The sequence below is a fragment of the Littorina saxatilis genome, linkage group LG6 (assembly GCF_037325665.1).
Source record: "Littorina saxatilis isolate snail1 linkage group LG6, US_GU_Lsax_2.0, whole genome shotgun sequence".
In the NCBI taxonomy this organism is placed as follows: Eukaryota; Metazoa; Mollusca; class Gastropoda; order Littorinimorpha; family Littorinidae; genus Littorina; species Littorina saxatilis.
In genome coordinates this window covers 1,564,495-1,583,289 of record NC_090250.1, presented here as the reverse complement: position 1 = coordinate 1,583,289, position 18,795 = coordinate 1,564,495, and the positions used below count along the sequence as shown (strand labels likewise).

The window sequence follows — 18,795 nt, the reverse complement described above, 5'->3', positions numbered from 1 at the left end:
CATTTTAATTTTTATCTTGCTCTTTCAATCTGACATCCCAAACAGACAGTTAATATTCTTCTTCTTCTTCGTTCATGGGCTGAAGCTCCCACGTTCACTCATGTTTTTGCACGAGTGGATTTTTACATGCACGACCGTTTTTACCTCGCCATTCAGGCAGCCATACGCCGCTTTCAGGGGAAGCATGCTGGGTATTTTCGTGTTTCTATAACCCACCGAACTCTGACATGGATTACAGGATCTTTTCAGTGCTCAGTTGGTCTTGTGCTTGCATGTACACACGAAGTCGATAAGGCACTAGCAGGTCTGCACATAAGTTGACCTGGGAGATCAAAAAAATCTTCCCCCTTAACTCACCAGGCAGCCGCAGCCGGGATTTGAACTCACGACCTTCCTATTAGAAGGCCCACGTCTTATCCACTGCGCCCGTTCAACCTGGCATCCAAACCAGACAGTTGGATCAAGAATTTTTTTTATTAAATGGCATATTATTGAAATATTAAATCACAAAAAATTAAAATAATTGCAGGCCCAATCCGCCTCGTCAAAGCACCCAGGTGGTTCATTTCTGGTATGTGACCAAGTGGAAGGATGGTCTGATCCCCAGTGAAGGCTTGACCAGATCTGATGAGGTGAGGCAAACTGGACTGTGCCTTAAACATGTTTCAACACAAGGCGAACTCACCAATGGCCAAGGTCATTTTCTTCAAGTGATCCCGAACCAGCTTCACAACGTTGCCCTGAAAAACAGCAGAATCGAAATCAGATAACAATAAATTTATCATTTTATTTTGGTAGGATTCTATGAACAGGAGAAGGGGCAGATTGACACAGAGGGATGACTAATAAGACAATTCAATTACCAAAGAAAAATCAAGGAGAAAAAGAATGTAAGCCCCAGGGTTTCATTTACTAGTGCGCCCTGTGCCATTGGCGCATTATATCTGAAAATGTCCCATCACAATTCCCTTCATTGCGTCAAAGGGCGCATAAAGATTACGTACCACTGCGCTAACAAATGTACACTTTACATCGGATCACACACACACACACACACACACAGATAACACAATATAGCGGCTAATTCTCAGATGGCACCATTTTGCATCTTTGGTCAAAACGCATACAGGCCTCGTTTGCGCTTCTTGCCTTCGACTATGTCCCATCGGAATTTGGTTGAGGGGGACAAATGTCCCATAACCTTTTTCTCCCAGGCTAAACCCTGAAGACCTATGAACAGTCAAGAAAAAAAGATGCACAGAAACACAGTTTAAAATGACAAGATAACATTACAGCATAGATATTTGCATAGATATTTGCACAAACAGCTCACCTTCTGTAGAGGGGTGGCTCGGCAGCAGACAACAGACTCGCATTTCTGCGTCAGCGCCAGGAAAAGTTTTTGCACGTCTTCGTGCAACACCCAGTTCAGCGTATTTCCGTCAATCACCATGGCGTACGATCGTTCCTTCCCTGACTTTGACCTCTCATCCGGCCCTGGAGACAGGGAGGGACTGATGGGGGAGGAGGTTCTGAAGTCAAGGTCATCGTGTTCTGTCTGTGAGGTCAGAGGTCCACCAGATAGGTCGCGATGAAGTTGACCCAAATGGTGGACTATCAGATCTTCCGTGGCTTCCTGTTGTGAGCAGAATTATACACAATTGAAAAAAGTTGAAAAACGTAAGAAATATGTACTCACCAATACAAGGACAGCACACGCACACACACACACGCACATGCACACACACACGCACGCACGCACGCACGCACGCACGCACACACACACACACACACACACACACACACACACACACACACACATGCACGCACACACACACAAAGTCAAATTTTCACCTTTGGAAGTTTTTTTTGACAATTGAAACTAAGTTAAAATCTAAAAGAATACGGAAGGATCAAACATTTGTCATTACCAAACTGACTGTATGTCTCTCAATGGATGGCTTATCAATAGCTTAGACCTGTAAATTATTCAAAATGATCTCCAAAACTGCAAAGAAACTGTCATTACCTTGCTGTGTGCATTGATGGTGAGAACTTCTTGATCCTTGCTGATGAGTTTGGAGGCATAGGCGATTTGTATGGCAGTTTCCTGAAACCACAATGTTCATGCATTGAAATCACCATCCTTTTAAAACATATAGTTTCATTGGAACACACACACACACACACACACACACACACACACACACACACACACACACACACACACACACACACACACACACACATGCACATGCACACTCACACACACACACACACAGAGTCTTAAAAGACGGTTAATTTCCATTGTGTAATTACAGTTGGCACCCCTTTTTAAACCCCTCAATTTAAGACTTCCTCCCTTTTAAGTCCCTGTTTTGTCAAGCTTTCTGTTCATATTTAGCCTCTGTAAATCAATCAATCAATCAATATGAGGCTTATATCGCGCGTATTCCGTGGGTACAGTTCTAAGCGCAGGGATTTGTTTGTTTTTGGGTTTTTTTGCAATTTATATTGCGCACATATTCAAGGAGCAGGGATCTATTTATGCCGTGTGAGATGGAATTTTTTTACACAATACATCACGCATTCACATCGGCCAGCAGATCGCAGCCATTTCGGCGCATATCCTACTTTTCGCGGCCTATTATTCCAAGTCACACGGGTATTTTGGTGGACATTTTTATCTATGCCTATACAATTTTGCCAGGAAAGACCCTTTTGTCAATCGTGGGATCTTTAACGTGCACACCCCAATGTAGTGTAAACGAAGGGACCTCGGTTTTTCGTCTCATCCGAAAGACTAGCACTTGAACCCATCACCTAGGTTAGGAAAGGGGGGAGAAAATTGCTAACGCCCTGACCCAGGGTCGAACTCGCAACCTCTCGCTTCCGAGCGCAAGTGCGTTACCACTCGGCCACCCAGTCCTTGTACCCCTTTTTTCAGACTCCCGCCTTTTTCAGACCTATTTATCTCAGATTCTTAGCAGTCTTAAAAGATGGATTCCACTGTATCAAATGTGGGCTCAAAGCTCAGTAAGATGGTTAATCTAAGTAAATGTAACGTTTTGTTTTGTCAATATGAGAGTTCCAATAACCTATACACTTCTGGTTTTTTTATTTTGAATTTTGGAACATTAGCAGTCTGTTTGTTTTTAGATTTCAGTGAGATGGCTTACCTGTTTGTCACCTGTCAGCACCCACACCTTGATCCCGGCCTCTCTCAGGTGAGCGATGGTGTCGGGTACACCTTCCTGCAGTTTGTCCTCGATACCTGTCGCACCTGTAAAAAACATCAACTCCACTCAACATTGATAAAACATTAAAAGGACAGGACTCAAAGTACAATATTCACATGAGAATAGACAATGGTCAAAAAGGTGGGAATCGGGTTTGCCAAATCCAAAATAAGACAAAATGTAGATGTTATTAGTTTTTTCTTTACCCTGAAGTAAGACAAGAAGGGAAATTGATTTACACATGAGGAGCATTGCCCACAGCTTCAAAATCAATTTAATCTGTCGGTTTTCCATATCCAACATGAACACCTTGAGAGTTTCAAAAGGAGGAACATTCTCATACCTTCGTGTTAAACAACCAGGGCATAACGCAAAGGGGATTTCAGGTAACAACTCTTTAAAGGTGGTCGTCTACATTTTTGCTTTTTTTCAATAATCTTATGGTTAGATTTCAATACAAAATTATGTCAAATGATGAATGAACCATGGGGAAAAAAGTTATAGAAAAAAAAAATATGTAAAAAAAGATTTTATTTTTGGGTAGCGTGACTCACGCTTCCAATATTTTGTTTTCTGTTTGCTGAGAACATGTGCTTTGCCTAAAAATACTGACCAATCAAATTCATGTCACTATGCTTATAGCCACACCCAAACAAGTGCAGCAACAATTTGACACTGGAGCGCTGTCCAAGCTTTTTTTTAAACGCACGAAATGCACGGGATTTGAGAGGAGTTTTGCGCTTGGCATTTTCCAAGTAAGGATATCCTACTATGAGTACTACGCTGGAATACTACAATGAATTTTCAAACGGCTACACTGGCTTCGTCTTTCCTGATCGAAAGGGGGTGTATTGTTGATATTTGTAGATAATAGACTCTGCATTTTAATGGTCAAATGGCGATTTCGGTATAAAAATGTAGACAAGGACCTTTAATGAACACCCCTTTTTTGATTCTTCAAACTTGAGCAGTCTATCAGAAGTCTTGAGACACACCCCACATGACATTATAGTCCGTCACCTGACATTATAGTCCGTCACCTGACATTATAGTCCGTCATATGACATTATAGTCTGTCACATGACATTATAGTCCGTCACCTGACATTATAGTCCGTCATATGACATTATAGTCTGTCACATGACATTATAGTCCGTCACATGACAGTATAGTCTGTCACATGACATTTTAGTCCGTCACATGACATTATAGTCCGTCACATGACATTATAGTCTGTCACATGACATTATAGTCCGTCACATGACAGTATAGTCTGTCACATGACATTTTAGTCCGTCACATGACATTATAGTCCGTCACATGACATTATAGTCCGTCACATGACATTATAGTCCGTCACATGACATTATAGTCCGTCACATGACATTATAGTCCGTCACTAGCAAGGCTGTGTGTCTCCAACACAGGTACAGGAAGCACAAGTCAATATTTATCTGAGCAAAAGCAAGGGTATACTCACTCTTTCAGAACCCCTACAAACCCAACGGAGTTATTTCCAAAAATGGTCATGACAAGTGAAGCATTACCTAAGAGCTCCAGGTCCTGTTCGATGCGACAGGCAGAGTCTCTGATCTCCCTGTCTCTGTTGTCCATGGCTGATTCTGCCACCTTGTGTCCTGTCAGCCAGGCATTGTACACCTCCTCTGTCAGCACCTGTCAAGGTCAATAAATGATAATAATACTAAAAATAATAATACATTGGAACCCCCCTTTTTTTGTTTTATGACCTCAAAAAATCCGAGAAAATCAGGTCTTAAAATGGGGGTACATTTACTATATAATATTAGGTGAATTTTTTCCTTTTTTTTTTAAAATCAGAGTGACATGACTCAAACACATTTCTGTTAATATGTAAAATGAATAATTTTGGTTACACATTCAATCTTGTTGCAAAAAAAGGTCATACACACACACACATACAGGCATAAAAAAACAGGCACACACATAGAAACAGACCCAAAAGCCACTCGGGACAGAAAGACAAATGCACACACACACAACTAGACGTCTAATGCAAACAAGACGGGAGGACAGACAGACAGACAGACAGACAGACAGGAAGACAGACAGACAGACAGACAGACGGACAGGAAGACAGACAGACAGACAGACAGACAGACAGACAGACAGACAGACAGACAGACAGACAGACAGACAGACAGGAAGACAGACACCAGACGGATGTCATTAACTTTCGATGTTTGCACTCACCCTTCTTGCCATGCAAAGTGTTCGCAGTCCCCTCAAAGCGTAGCTGGTTAGATGGTTATTCGTTTCCGTCACCACCCGCATCTCTTCATAATCATCTGAACACAACAATTGTTATTTCAATTCTTTAACTTGCAAACCTCTCCTCTTTCTTTCTCTCATTATTTCTGCTGGTTCATAAAGGGCAGAGATGGCACACAAATTACGATTCATTTCAATAGCCGTCCTGAATACAGACCCATTACAAATCAACAAACAAAACTGTACACCATTAAAAAAGCATACATCACAACCAATCAAATGATTATAAAAGTACATCTATATAGTGCTCCCCTTACAGCAGAAAGAGGTTTACATTGTGACACCCTAAAGATGAGCTTAATTGAGCCCGTCGTTGAATCAGCGAAGACTGCGCAGTCTTTTTACTGGAAATTCAGTTATTGGAATGTTTAATTATTGACAAAACAAAATGTTTCATTAACAAAACGTAGACCCAGTGGTCTTTTAGTGGACAGAGAGACAAACACTTATCGTACAGATAATAAACTTTATCTCAAAATCAACGACGAAACTTGCTTGCAATTAATATCAGGCCTAATTACCTTTGTATCGTTTGTGCAGAACACTGATGATAGCAGAGTCAGCTCCCTTGACAAAGAGGATGATTTCCTTGGACGAAGGATGGCGCACGATGATGGACATGCGTTTGCGTGTCGCGTCAAACCCCAGTACGTTCAGCACAGCAAACTCCACCTCACCTTCCGCTGTTGAATCAAATGGCACAATGTATTGTAACAATCTGTCAACAGCTGTTCAAGTACCAAAGATCTTCCTGGCTTTTTTTGGTCATAGCAAAGATTGTTTCTTTACAACTCAACTTTGTTCAAAATAAAATTAGCTACTGTATCATCCTGAAATTGGGTACCTTTGAAGTATTGACAAACACATAAACACACACACACAAACACACATCCTCTCTCTCTCTCTCGCGCACACACACACACACACACACACCACACAAACACACACACACACACACACACACACACACACACACACTAACACACACACTAACACACACTACAAAAATTAGGCCAGTTCACATTCAACTTACCAGGCAGCCAAATGAGAACTTTGTCAGGCGATCGTTTCAGGAGTCTGCAGCCATAAGTACTGGCAGCTTTCACTAGCGCCATTTCGTCCGGGCTTTCAGCCTCATATCGAGTCCTCAGCGAACTTTCTGATATAAACGACGATCCTGTGATGCTCCCGCCTTCTGATCCTGGATAATCCCCAGGATCGCTCGACAAAGATAGGCGTGAGCGACTGAGCGAAGCACGAGAGTTTGTTCGAGAGGTTGGCGTGCTTGCACTGCTGCGCTGAAGACGGTTGTATACATCCATGCGCTCGCTGGACTGGTCTGGGAATTTGTTGAAGTATGGTTCTGGCAAGAAACCGCTCTCGTCCATCTGTGATGACAGCAAAAAACATCAAGATTACTTAAAAAGGTATCATACTTTAACAAAAAATACAGACCCTCAGGCCGCTTCCTGAGTTCTACCAAAAGATTCTGCATTGCAAATAATGCCACCACGCAGGAGGACTGCCTTCACTTTGCAAAAGCAAGTGCATTGAAAGCCTAAGTAAATGTCGCAATATAGGCAAAGAAAGAGCACTCTTTGTGACATTTTGGTTGCGTTACTCCCCTGAGTAACTTGCCTTGTTTGTGTAGTAATCCCTGGCAACTAGGGTGCTGCTCTATTGACGAAGCATCCGGTCTAGCCGCCAGCCCACTGGACTACTTTTTATCTCCATCACTCAGCAGCGCTTTGAAGATCAGTAACTCACTTTGATGTCACTAATTAGCACACTTTAGGTGTGTTTCGTGTGTGTACAGTAGATTCCCAAGATTCTTCAAATGTGTCAAATGTGTCAAATTCCACCCCCAAACCTCCATTCCTGTCTCAAAATTCTCCCACCCCCAATACAACCTCTGCCATTCTTATTATAAAATATACATATACCCGAGTCACTGACTGGGGGTGGTGCGAGACGACGACCGTGTTGCAGATAGCCATGAGGAGGAAGAACTCCTGCACGCCCTCCTTCAACCCCCTTCCCTTACTAATTTAACCTGTACACAAGTCACTGACCAGATCTTCGTGGGCGTGGTGAGAGACGACGACTGTGTTGCAGATTGCCATAAGGAGGAAGAACTCCTGCACGCGCTTGACGTGCGGTGGGATGGTCAGCTCCACGCTTTCCAGGCTACGCAGGCACATGTTGGACAGTTCGCGCTGCAACGCAGGATCCAGGGGCAGGTTCTCAATGATCTGGAGAAATAAACATGCAACTACAGTCCAACCATCAGGAGATACAAACATGCAACTACAGTCCAACCATCAGGAGAAACAAACATACAACTACAGTCCAACCATCAGGAGAAACAAACATACAACTACAGTCCAACCATCAGGAGAAACAAACATACAACTACAGTCCAACCATCAGGAGAAACAAACATACAACTACAGTCCAACCATCAGGATAAACAAACATACAACTACAGTCCAACCATCAGGAGAAACAAACATACAACTACAGTCCAACCATCAGGAGAAACAAACATGCAACTACAGTCCAACCATCTGCAGAAACAAACATGCAACTACAGTCCAACCATCAGCAGAAACAAACATACAACTACAGTCCAACCATCAGCAGAAACAAACATACAACTACAGTCCAACCATCAGCAGAAACAAACATACAACTACAGTCCAACCATCAGGTGAAACAAACATGCAACTACAGTCCAACCATCAGCAGAAACAAACATACAACTACAGTCCAACCATCAGGTGAAACAAACATACAACTACAGTCCAACCATCAGGTGAAACAAACATGCAACTACAGTCCAACCATCAGCAGAAACAAACATACAACTACAGTCCAACCATCAGCAGAAACAAACATACAACTACAGTCCAACCATCAGGTGAAACAAACATGCAACTACAGTCCAACCATCAGCAGAAACAAACATACAACTACAGTCCAACCATCAGGAGAAACAAACATACAACTACAGTCCAACCATCAGCAGAAACAAACATACAACTACAGTCCAACCATCAGCAGAAACAAACATACAACTACAGTCCAACCATCAGCAGAAACAAACATACAACTACAGTCCAACCATCAGGTGAAACAAACATGCAACTACAGTCCAACCATCAGCAGAAACAAACATACAACTACAGTCCAACCATCAGGTGAAACAAACATACAACTACAGTCCAACCATCAGGTGAAACAAACATGCAACTACAGTCCAACCATCAGCAGAAACAAACATGCAACTACAGTCCAACGTAAAGATGAAAGTCGTTTAGAGAAACAAACATGTGTTGTGGAAGAGATGCTTTTTCTTGCTTTTCCATTGAAACAGTGAGACAAGCTACACCTCACATTGTAAACTTGCCTCGGTGTTTTTATGGAAACAAGGAAAAGCAAGTCTTCCACAACCATAAAACTTGACCGAGTTGTTTCAGAACATTGTCTATTACTAGAGGTCTCCCAGGTCAACTTATGTGCAGACCTGCTAGTGACTTAACCCCCTTCGTGTGTACACGCAAGCACAAGACCAAATGCGCACGGAAAGATCCTGTAATCCATGTCAGAGTTCGGTGGGTTACAGAAACACGAAAATACCCAGCATGCCTGAATGGCGGGGTAAAACCGTCATACACGTAAAAATCCACTCGTGCTAAGAACATGAGTGAACGTGGGAGTCTAAGCCCATGAATGAAGAAGAAGAACTAGAGAGAAAAATCAGATCCACAAAAAATAAAATAAACAAACGAAACATAAATATATACATTAAGCATACGGTGATGTCATCATTCAGTGGAACCCCCCTTTTAAGACCCCCCAATGTATGACTCCCTCCCTTTTGAGACCTTGTTTTCTGTTAATTTACTCCCATTTTAAGACTACCCCACCCCCCCCTTTTAAGATCTCCAAACACTGGAGAAACTGGGGTCTTTTAAGATCTTAAAAGGGGGGTTCCACTGTATTTCCATAACCCAAAAGTGTCCAAAGAACTTACAGAGCTGGTTCTGCTCATGCCAGCCAGCGACTGGCGACTGTCAAAATCACTGTAGCTTGAGTAGCTGTCTTCACCTGAAACACACAAAAAACAAATCCCAATCAAACTATAATGCATACAAAGTACAAAACTTATCCTTTGCTGAGAAATTCAAACCAACCCTTCGCTTGTGAAACCTCAAGTGTAGCAATTTACTTTTTTGTTAAATTTTCAGCATAGCAAACGGCGTCCAGCATTCGCATACGGCTCATGCTGATAATCCATTTTTTTGACATGTCTGTTATCATTTGCTATCAGTCAGCATATAAAAAATAACTTAGAATATCGTTCCATTCACACTTTGTAATATGACGTAAATGAGGTCATGTCAAACTAGTCAGACAGGGACCTGATTTTCCACTGTTCATAATGCCAAAATCACCGAGACAAAGTCATTTTGGAAACACTTTTGCTCGCTCGCATTTCAATATTCAAAAAAAAAATTGAGTGTAAATTTGGAATGAACCCGCAAGCCATGTAGTATTCTCTATTTCTTCCATCACTAACCTGGCAGATGAGGGTAGTCTACTCCTCCATCACTAACCTGGCAGATGAGGGTAGTCTACTCCTCCAACAGTACAGCTTTTGAACTCCATCTTGTTTTCCGTGAGTGTGCCTGTCTTGTCCGAGAAGATGTACTCAATCTGCCCGAGATCTTCTGTGATGTTCAGGGCCCTGCACTCCATGCGTTTATCCGACTCTTCATCGTAGAGCTCGACGTCATGCGTGATGAAATACACCTGCCCCAGTTTGACCAGCTCCAACGACACGTACAGCGGCAAGGGAATCACGCTCTGTTGGCAAAAACAAATCAATGTTTCATTTCATTTCATTTTATTTACTCTATTGTCCCAATGCTGGAAAATTTGAGCCGCTTCAGTGGAAAGGTAGCAGCAACATGAGTCGCGCTACTCATGTGCGTGCCTGCTTAGGTGTAATCAACCACCAGCACTTATGGCAGAATGACCATGGTCTTTTACGCACCACCCTGGTGACATGTGGATGGGACATGAATACCGTCTCTGAGTCTACACATAATGTTGACCTGTGTCCGTCCTTGCCTGGATTCGAACCCGTGACCTTAGGATCACAAGTCCAGTGTTCTACCCACTGAGCTATCCTGCCCCCAGAGGTTCAATCTTTAACAACAGCTATAACAAGGGAATCCCGCTCTGTTGGTAAAAACAAATCAATGTTTAATTTTTAACATGTTGCTATGACAACTGGCTAGGGGAAGAAAGAGAGTGAGACAGTGAACTAAATAAACCTGATAAAAGAGGCATGCAAGGCTACAAAGAGACAGAAAATTAGACAGGTGGAAAAAAATGCAGACATTCAAATGGACAGTCAACTGTCATCTATAAACACCATCAATTAAAAAGCCAACCACTTTTTACTGTTTACCTCAATCGATTTCCCCACAAAGAAGTGCATGCAGCTAAAATATAAAGAAGCCTCAAATTCAGTAGAATATTTTCTTCAAAGTCAAGTCAGGTTGCAGATAAATCTTTCGCAAAAAAACAAAAACGAACCTGGAACTAGATGATGATGTATCAAAGTCAAGAGGTTGCAGATAAATCTTTCGCAAAACAAAAGAGAACATACCTGGAAGATGATGATGTAGGTCCAGAAGACGATGAAGCCCTGGAAGAGGGGGCTGTACTGGTCAAGATCGCCAAAGGGAATGAACGGCACTAGGTTGGTGTTGTCCGTCAGATCGTTGTAGTCTGCCAGCCATATCCCGCTACCTGGAAAACACACACACACAGCAATAATCAGCTTCAGCACATACTTACTTACTTAATCCTCTTCCATCCTGCCAACCCTTTTGAAGCCTCAAGTTTAGCAATTTAAATTTTTGTTCAAAATTTTCAGCGGAGCAAATGGTACAACATTTTCTAACATTTATTCCCACATCCACATTTATGCCATTTTGCACAAGAATACATATTTTAATAAAGTTTCATGAGAATGCAGGAACATAAAATGCCCATTAGAGAGTACCTGCAGTGCCACTTTTCAGCGTAGACCATGTTTTATGACCCATTTTGTGACCGCTGCACGGAGCGAGAAGCAGAAATGAGAACCAGAGGGAAATGTTGCATGCTTGTGACTATTTGTTAAAGTGTACCAATCTTTCGCTTGGCGTAGCAGCATATCAATTTGTCTTAAAACGTAACATGTTGGCAGCTCTGTGCACACACACCAGTATTGTTGTGGTTATGTAACTCACCGATGGCACAGAAGAAGCAGAGGAAGAGCAGGAGGATGACACACCAGATGACGTCACGGTTGACTCGACGTTCCAGCTGACTGCGCTTGTAGCGAGGACCTCTGTTGTTCAGCATGGCTTTCGTCTCATGACCTGCAGCGATAAACAGTGATGTTCTTTGTGTGCAAATAACCAGCCAGTAATATCACTGACACTGTTTGCTCATCAAGAAATGACAGAAGAGGACAAGCATGGAAGAGTATATCAATCAATCAATCAATGAGGCTTATATCGCGCATATTCCGTGGGTACAGTTCTAGGCGCTCTGCAGTCATGCCGTGTGAGATGAAATTTTATACGGCCAGTAATTGCAGCCATTTCGGCGCATATTTACCTTTCACGGCCTATTATTCCAAGTCACACGGGTATAGGTATTATTAACTGTGCCTAAGCAATTTTTGCCAGGAAAGACCCTTTTGTCAATCGTGGAATCTTTAACGTGCACACCCAATGTAGTGTACACGGGGGGGAGTTCGGACACCGAAGAGAGTCTGCACACAAATTTGACTCTGAAATAAATTTCCGCCGAACCTGGGATCGAACTCACGCTGACAGCGGCCAACTGAATACAAATCCAGCTCGCTACCAACTGAGCTATATCCCCGTATACACACATGCTCACACATACAGAGACACAGACAGACACAGACACAGACACAGACACAGACACAGAAACAGACACAGAAGAGGACAAGCATGGAAGAATCTTATGCTCACTCAGACACATATAAACTTACACAAACACAGACAGACACTCACATTCACACACACACACACACACACACACACACACACACACACACATATCTTATCAACACAGAATACACAAGCATGTCTGAAATAAAAGAACAACTTCTTTTAATTTTACGCATAAGCATACCAGCATAAAGAACGAAGCCTTCAATGAAATCTGTGTTTTTGATGATGCAGCCCCGTAGTAACAAATTGCTGCTGTTGAGGGGGATCTTCTCCTGGCCCTTGATGCTGGAAACAGATAGAAAACAAGAATAAGGATAAGATAGGATAAGATAGGATAAGATAGGATAAGATAGGATAAGATAAGATAAGATAAAATAAGTCAATAAGATTTCATTTAGTCCTGTGAGGTTTGCCCCCATGGAAATTCGAGCTTCTTTCTCACTGGTGAAAGCGAGCTGCCATACAGTATCGCGTTGATAAGGCTAAGATTGCAGGGCGGGGATGTAGCTCAGTCGGTAGCGCGCTGGATTTGTATCCAGTTGGCCGCTGTCCACGTGAGTTCGTCCCCACGTTCGGCGAGAGATTTATTTCTCAGTCAACTTTCTGTGCAGACTCTCCTCGGTGTCCGAACACCCCCCGTGTGTACACGCAAGCACAAGACCAAGTGCGCACGAAAAAGATCCTGTAATCCATGTCAGAGTTCGGTGGGTTATAGAAACACGAAAATACCCAGCATGCTTCCTCCGAAAACGGCGTATGGCTGCCTAAATGGCGGGGTAAAAAACGGTCATACACGTAAAAATTCCACTCGTGCAAAAAAACACGAGTGTACGTGGGAGTTTCAGCCCACGAACGCAGAAGAAGAAGAAGGCTAAGACTGCATATGGTCCTGTGAGGTTACCCAATGGAAATTCTGGCTGCTTTCTCACTGGAGAAAGCGAGCTGCCATACAGTACACGGTGCTACCCTATTTTTTTTCTTCCGCATGCGCGTTTTCATGTTACCAAGCCCTATGACTTTTGTTTTGAGCTTGGGATCTTTATCGTGCGCAAATGAATAAGGTCTGTTATATACAGTGGTACCCCCGATGAAAGGACACCTTTGGGACCTGCCAAGTGTACTTACAAAGCAGGTGGCCTGTCATGACAGGTATATTTGGTTTTAATTATATTTGGTATGTTTTAATTGACACAGTGACAATAGAAGGTGTCAAAAAACTTCATTTATACCGTCTGATTTTTGGTTTTGGGGGAAGGGGGAGGTGTGTCTGGAACATTAAATTGATGCTTGAATATTTCTGTCGTCTAGTTTTTTCTGTCAATAACTTAAATATTAAAGTAATAAAATAAATATAATGCAATTATATTGTAATGCATGGGTTCATTATTCACACTACAAACTATCCAATCTGTATCATCATAACAATAATATAATCATATACTCACACATATCCTTTAAAATCATAGATGGATGTGTTTGGTTGATCAGCCATGACGGTGTACGGAAACTGCCTCGGATCAAAATCATCTCTCTGCACACACCATTCAAAAACAACATCAAAATCAGAGATACAGTTGAACCTCCAATAATCTGAAAAAATCATGTCTTAGAAAGGAGGGGGTCTGAAAATGGGGGTTAATTCACAGAGGTTATGAACAGAAATTCAGTCAACACTAGGTCTCAAAAGGGAGGGAGTCTTAAATGGGGGCCACTGTACTGGAGATCCACCGTACATATTATAATATTTACCCAGTGTCTACTCATCAACTAGAGAGATATAGTTATAGCTATGTTCAAGCACTAACGATCTATTAAGCAGAGATCATCAGTACCATCATCTATATATATATATATACGACTTGTGTGTGTGTGTGTGTGTGTGTGTGTCTGTCTGTCTGTCTGTCTGTCTGTCTGTCTGTCTGTCTGTGTGTGTGTGTGTGTGTGTGTGTGTGTGTGTGTGTGTGTGTGTGTGTGTGTGTGTGTGTGTGTGTGTGTGTGTGTGTGCGCGATGCACGGCCAAAGTTCTCGATGGATCTGCTTCAAATTTGGTGGGCATATTCAGGTACACCCGGGACAGGACACAACCTGGTCGATATTTCAACACGTGCTCTCAGCGCGCAGCGCTGAACCGATTTTGGTTCCACCTCAGCTACCCGGGCCCCCATACCGACACACCAAAGCCAAAGTTCTCGGTGGATCTTTTTCAAATTTGGACACCGTATTCAGCTACACCCCGGACACAATATCATCGATGAGATATTTCAACACGTGCTCTCAGCGCGCAGCGCTGAACCGATTTTGGTTTTTCTGTTCATTTCACCATTCCCAGTAACTCTTCCTTATCTTCTCCATGTTTTCATCACCCCTCCAGTGCCACAGCCGCTGGCGATTGCATCAGCAGTCAAAATAGCTAACCCCCCCCCCCCTCCCTCCCTCCCCCCCTCTTTGGCTATTCACTTCACCCCCACTCTTATCTTATCCTGCGCTGACCAATCCTTCAGAGACTTTCCTCTCAGATAAAAACTCGGTCATTGACCCCGGGTAAGAAGGTCAGTGTCTGGACAGGCAGCTGTGTTCAGATTGCAAGTACCGGTCATTGACCCAGGTCTCAAGGCCAACCAGCTTTTACAATGCATCTGCCTTTGATCTGACCGCCCATCCAGAGCAAACATATTCCCCCTCTGTATTTTTCCTTTGATGTGCCTGCTATGTACCACTGATCCAGTTTCTGGGAAATGTATAGGTCATTGACTGCAGGGATACTCATTAAGACCGTTTTCTAAAATATGTTAACACCAGCTTTGCTGACCAACTTAGTACAAGTAGTGACAGTACTACTGCTGTCTTCAACTAAGGAAGTAAAAAAACAAACCATCCAGTATGATCAGGAAATCTGAACATCTGTTTGTTTTCATTAGGAACTAGAAAATTAATGAAATATGATGCTTTTGATTATTTATGACTTAAGCTGTGGTAAATTTGGCTGGTATGCAACTTTTATACTTCTGCTTGATCTAACAGTAATATTAATAACACACACATAAAGAAAAAGAAACAAAACAAGAAAGCAACTTAGAAAAAAAAATTGTAGTCAGCTTTTTATACTTGGTTTTACACAACAAAAAACATAATTTAAATGAAAAAAAATTGCTGATTTACTCTTTTGTTTAAAGTGTGTGTTTATGTGGTAAGTAAAGTTCCATAGTAAATTACTTTGTAAATTGTGTGGTAGGGGGTACATAAAGGGGGTAACTTTTAGTGAGGTTTAGTGTGTGATTGTGTGACGGGGTGTGAATGTTGTTTTGATTTCTTGTTTCTTTGTGGCGGTTTTTATTTTAAATTCTTTATTAAAACAAGGTTAATTATCATTATATTAAAATATAGCATTTTAGTCATCAAGTTTTGTGTGTGTTTGTGGTAGTTATTAGAAGTGCAAATCCACATGTATGCATAATAAGTATGAATGTACGTCTTTTGTGTATGTGGTTAGCACGCGACGAGCCACTGGGGCGGTTGTAAGAAATCCCGGCCAGTTGGGGGGCCGGTTGGGATTTTGGGGGGCCGGTTCAATTTTTGACTGGCCGGTAGCAAAAAAAGTTAAGGTACACCCCTGCTGTAGTACACAGCTAAATGTAATCCTGAAAGTACTGCAGATGTAATGCAAACAACAAACCTCTGAGTCAATGTCACTGATTTTCTGTCGCTGCTTGAGGTTGTTTTCCCCATCAATGTTGCTGGTCTCTATGTGACAGATTCCCGCAGGGTCGCTGGACCGCATCAACAAAATGTCGGCAGGTATAATCTCGTTACAGGACAGGTGGACAAAGTCGCCGGGGTAAATATTTGACCAGTCTGATTTCACGTAACGTTCCTCAGCCCTGAAAATGTTCAAACAAATGTGAAATACTGGCAGCTACATACTGGTGTACTGATTACACTGAGGCTAAGGCAACAACAAAAAAATAGGTGTGGTTAAGGTAACATAGCCCCAAAAAATAGGGTAGGAAGGTCAGGCATTCACTTTTTCTTTTTTTTCTTTTTTTTCTAATGTGTTCAAATTAAACCTACTTGACAGAGAAATAAGTGTGCGACTCGAGCGCTTTCGCTTTTATTGCGTTTTCTGCACTCGTTTTTTTTGTGTTTGTTTTGACAAATGTAATAAAAAGTTATAGGGTCGGCCCCTAAAAATAGGGTAGGTCGGGTTACCGTAACCACACCTTTTTTTTTTTAGGCCTAATGGTCTGCCTGCAAGTTTGTTCGTAAATATCACAGCTGGTTAACTAAAGTTACTTTTAGCTGAGCTACTTCTAACATTTTGGTGAGAGAAAAATATACATGTACAACTACGTGTGTGTCTTTGGGTCTGCATTTATGATGTGTGTGCATACACATGGGTGTTTTCAATGTTGCTAGCAGTGTATCAGTGGCACATGCATGCATGCATGTGTTATACATAGAGAATACTACATGGCTTGCTGTGTCGTACCAGATTTACACGAGTTGTTTTTTAAAATATTGAACTGCGAGCGAAAGCGAGCTGTTCACTATTTGAAAAAGCAACGAGTGTAAATCTGGTACGACACAGCAAGCCATGTAGTATTCTGTTTATCCTACATACTGTACTTACGTGTATTTTACTGAAAATGTCCTGCATTCGAGGCAGCTAAATTGAAGACGCTTGTTTTGGAACCTCGATCTCTTCTAAAGCCTCGTGCAATCTATTACGTCAAAGCAAAGAAACGTCACTCTGAAAGTGTGGCGTGACGTGTTAGTTCTAAAGATTCATCGAGGGTAATTAGCGAGCGCAATTTTTTTTCTTCTATAATGACGTTTGTCTCGGTGACTTTGGCATTATAAGCAGTGGAAAAACAGGTCCCTGCCAGACTTGCTTGACATGACCTCATTTACATGATATACACACGTGTGATTTGAACGATTATTATCTCACGGGTGTCTCTCTCACATATGTAGGATAAATAAATTTATACTAGGCTGGCAAAAGCTTACAAGTGTTCAAATACTCAGTGACGTCAGTCACACTGCAGTACGTTACAAATCTCTCAGGGATAATAATTAAGGGAAAAACTAATGCTTAAGGCTGCATGTACTCAAGTTTTATGCTATATATATAGATTAATTGGAACAAATGCTACCAATGAGGAATGTCTGTTTAATTAAATGGATTTTCCATCGTCTTTCAGTTTGAATGATGCTTTACAATCACAAATGATAATTCTGCTATGAAACACATCTAAAATAATACCTACTTTGAATACAGCCGACATGTTAGCGAGTTGACTTTCTTGTCAGAACGGTACCTCCTGAAGTCTTCGTAAGCATCTTTCACTGCTGTCACAGATAGCACAAACAACACAGGCACTGCTGCAATCTCTTTAGCAAAGGCGTTCACCTCTGGAACCCAGTTCAATGCCACGACGAATATGAAATATAAGTTGGCAAATCTGTGGAACTGTTCAAATAAGTTCTTTGGTAAGAATGTCAGAACAGAATATTTGTTTGTTTTGATTCGGTTTGAAGAATAGCCATGGTTTGGGTGTGCTTTGTGTTTGTGAAGCACGGTTGATGGAATTGTATGGTTTGGCACGATTGGGCGTTCCTTAGGTCGAACATTTCCTCTTCCGAAATAGTTACCCATCGTTGAAGTAACTGCTAGTAAATCCTGCTGGAAATCATCCAAAAGTATGACTAGTAGAAAATACTTTAAATAGTATCACAGCACACCTGTTCCCTTTCACCTGTACACAGAGTATCACTCTAAAGTTTTCTCCTGGAAAGATGGCACGATCTAATGCTTAAATTCTTTCTTCTGTAGCTATCAGACACGTTAGAAAATCACAATCATTGAGGTGTGCAACACATTCTCTTCCTTTCATTTTCACTCTTCTATCACCTTTCACAGGAAGTGTCCCACCTAAGTTGGACTTGTCACTTGAGGCATGTTTGCTTTTGTCAACATCAAGAAGTCACATCCTGGGCAGGTACGAGGATCACAATCATTGATGAAATGGCCTTCAGCTCATGTCAAGGCCCTTACTTTCGCGTTGGATTCATTCATTTCCCACAGGTGTGTGGCGAAATAGAAATGCCAGTACAACAGCTTTGATCAATAGAGTTGGCAACGCAATGTGTGTATTGTTGCTTCCAACACTGTTTTGCGCTGTGTCTGTTAAAGCTGTCTT

At 41.9% G+C, this 18,795-nt stretch overlaps 1 protein-coding gene across 2 annotated transcripts in view; it reads right to left on the bottom strand.

Moving 5' to 3' along the window:
- Window positions 1-18,756, bottom strand: part of LOC138968273 (phospholipid-transporting ATPase VA-like) — a 38,918-nt gene extending 20,162 nt beyond the window's left edge. For both annotated transcript variants that reach the window (XM_070340831.1, XM_070340832.1), the window contains exons 1-17: window positions 17,863-18,756; window positions 16,269-16,473; window positions 14,041-14,126; window positions 12,777-12,880; window positions 11,858-11,989; window positions 11,230-11,372; window positions 10,169-10,418; window positions 9,586-9,659; window positions 7,622-7,801; window positions 6,583-6,937; window positions 6,071-6,232; window positions 5,472-5,566; window positions 4,787-4,913; window positions 3,180-3,283; window positions 2,030-2,110; window positions 1,334-1,636; window positions 686-740 (exon numbers count right to left, since the gene is read on the bottom strand). In XM_070340831.1, coding sequence (XP_070196932.1) covers window positions 686-740; window positions 1,334-1,636; window positions 2,030-2,110; window positions 3,180-3,283; window positions 4,787-4,913; window positions 5,472-5,566; window positions 6,071-6,232; window positions 6,583-6,937; window positions 7,622-7,801; window positions 9,586-9,659; window positions 10,169-10,418; window positions 11,230-11,372; window positions 11,858-11,989; window positions 12,777-12,880; window positions 14,041-14,126; window positions 16,269-16,473; window positions 17,863-18,251 — 2,845 coding nt within the window. In that variant the 5' untranslated portion in view covers window positions 18,252-18,756. The remainder of the gene's footprint in view (window positions 1-685; window positions 741-1,333; window positions 1,637-2,029; window positions 2,111-3,179; window positions 3,284-4,786; window positions 4,914-5,471; window positions 5,567-6,070; window positions 6,233-6,582; window positions 6,938-7,621; window positions 7,802-9,585; window positions 9,660-10,168; window positions 10,419-11,229; window positions 11,373-11,857; window positions 11,990-12,776; window positions 12,881-14,040; window positions 14,127-16,268; window positions 16,474-17,862) is intronic.
- Window positions 18,757-18,795: the final 39 nt, after the last annotated feature.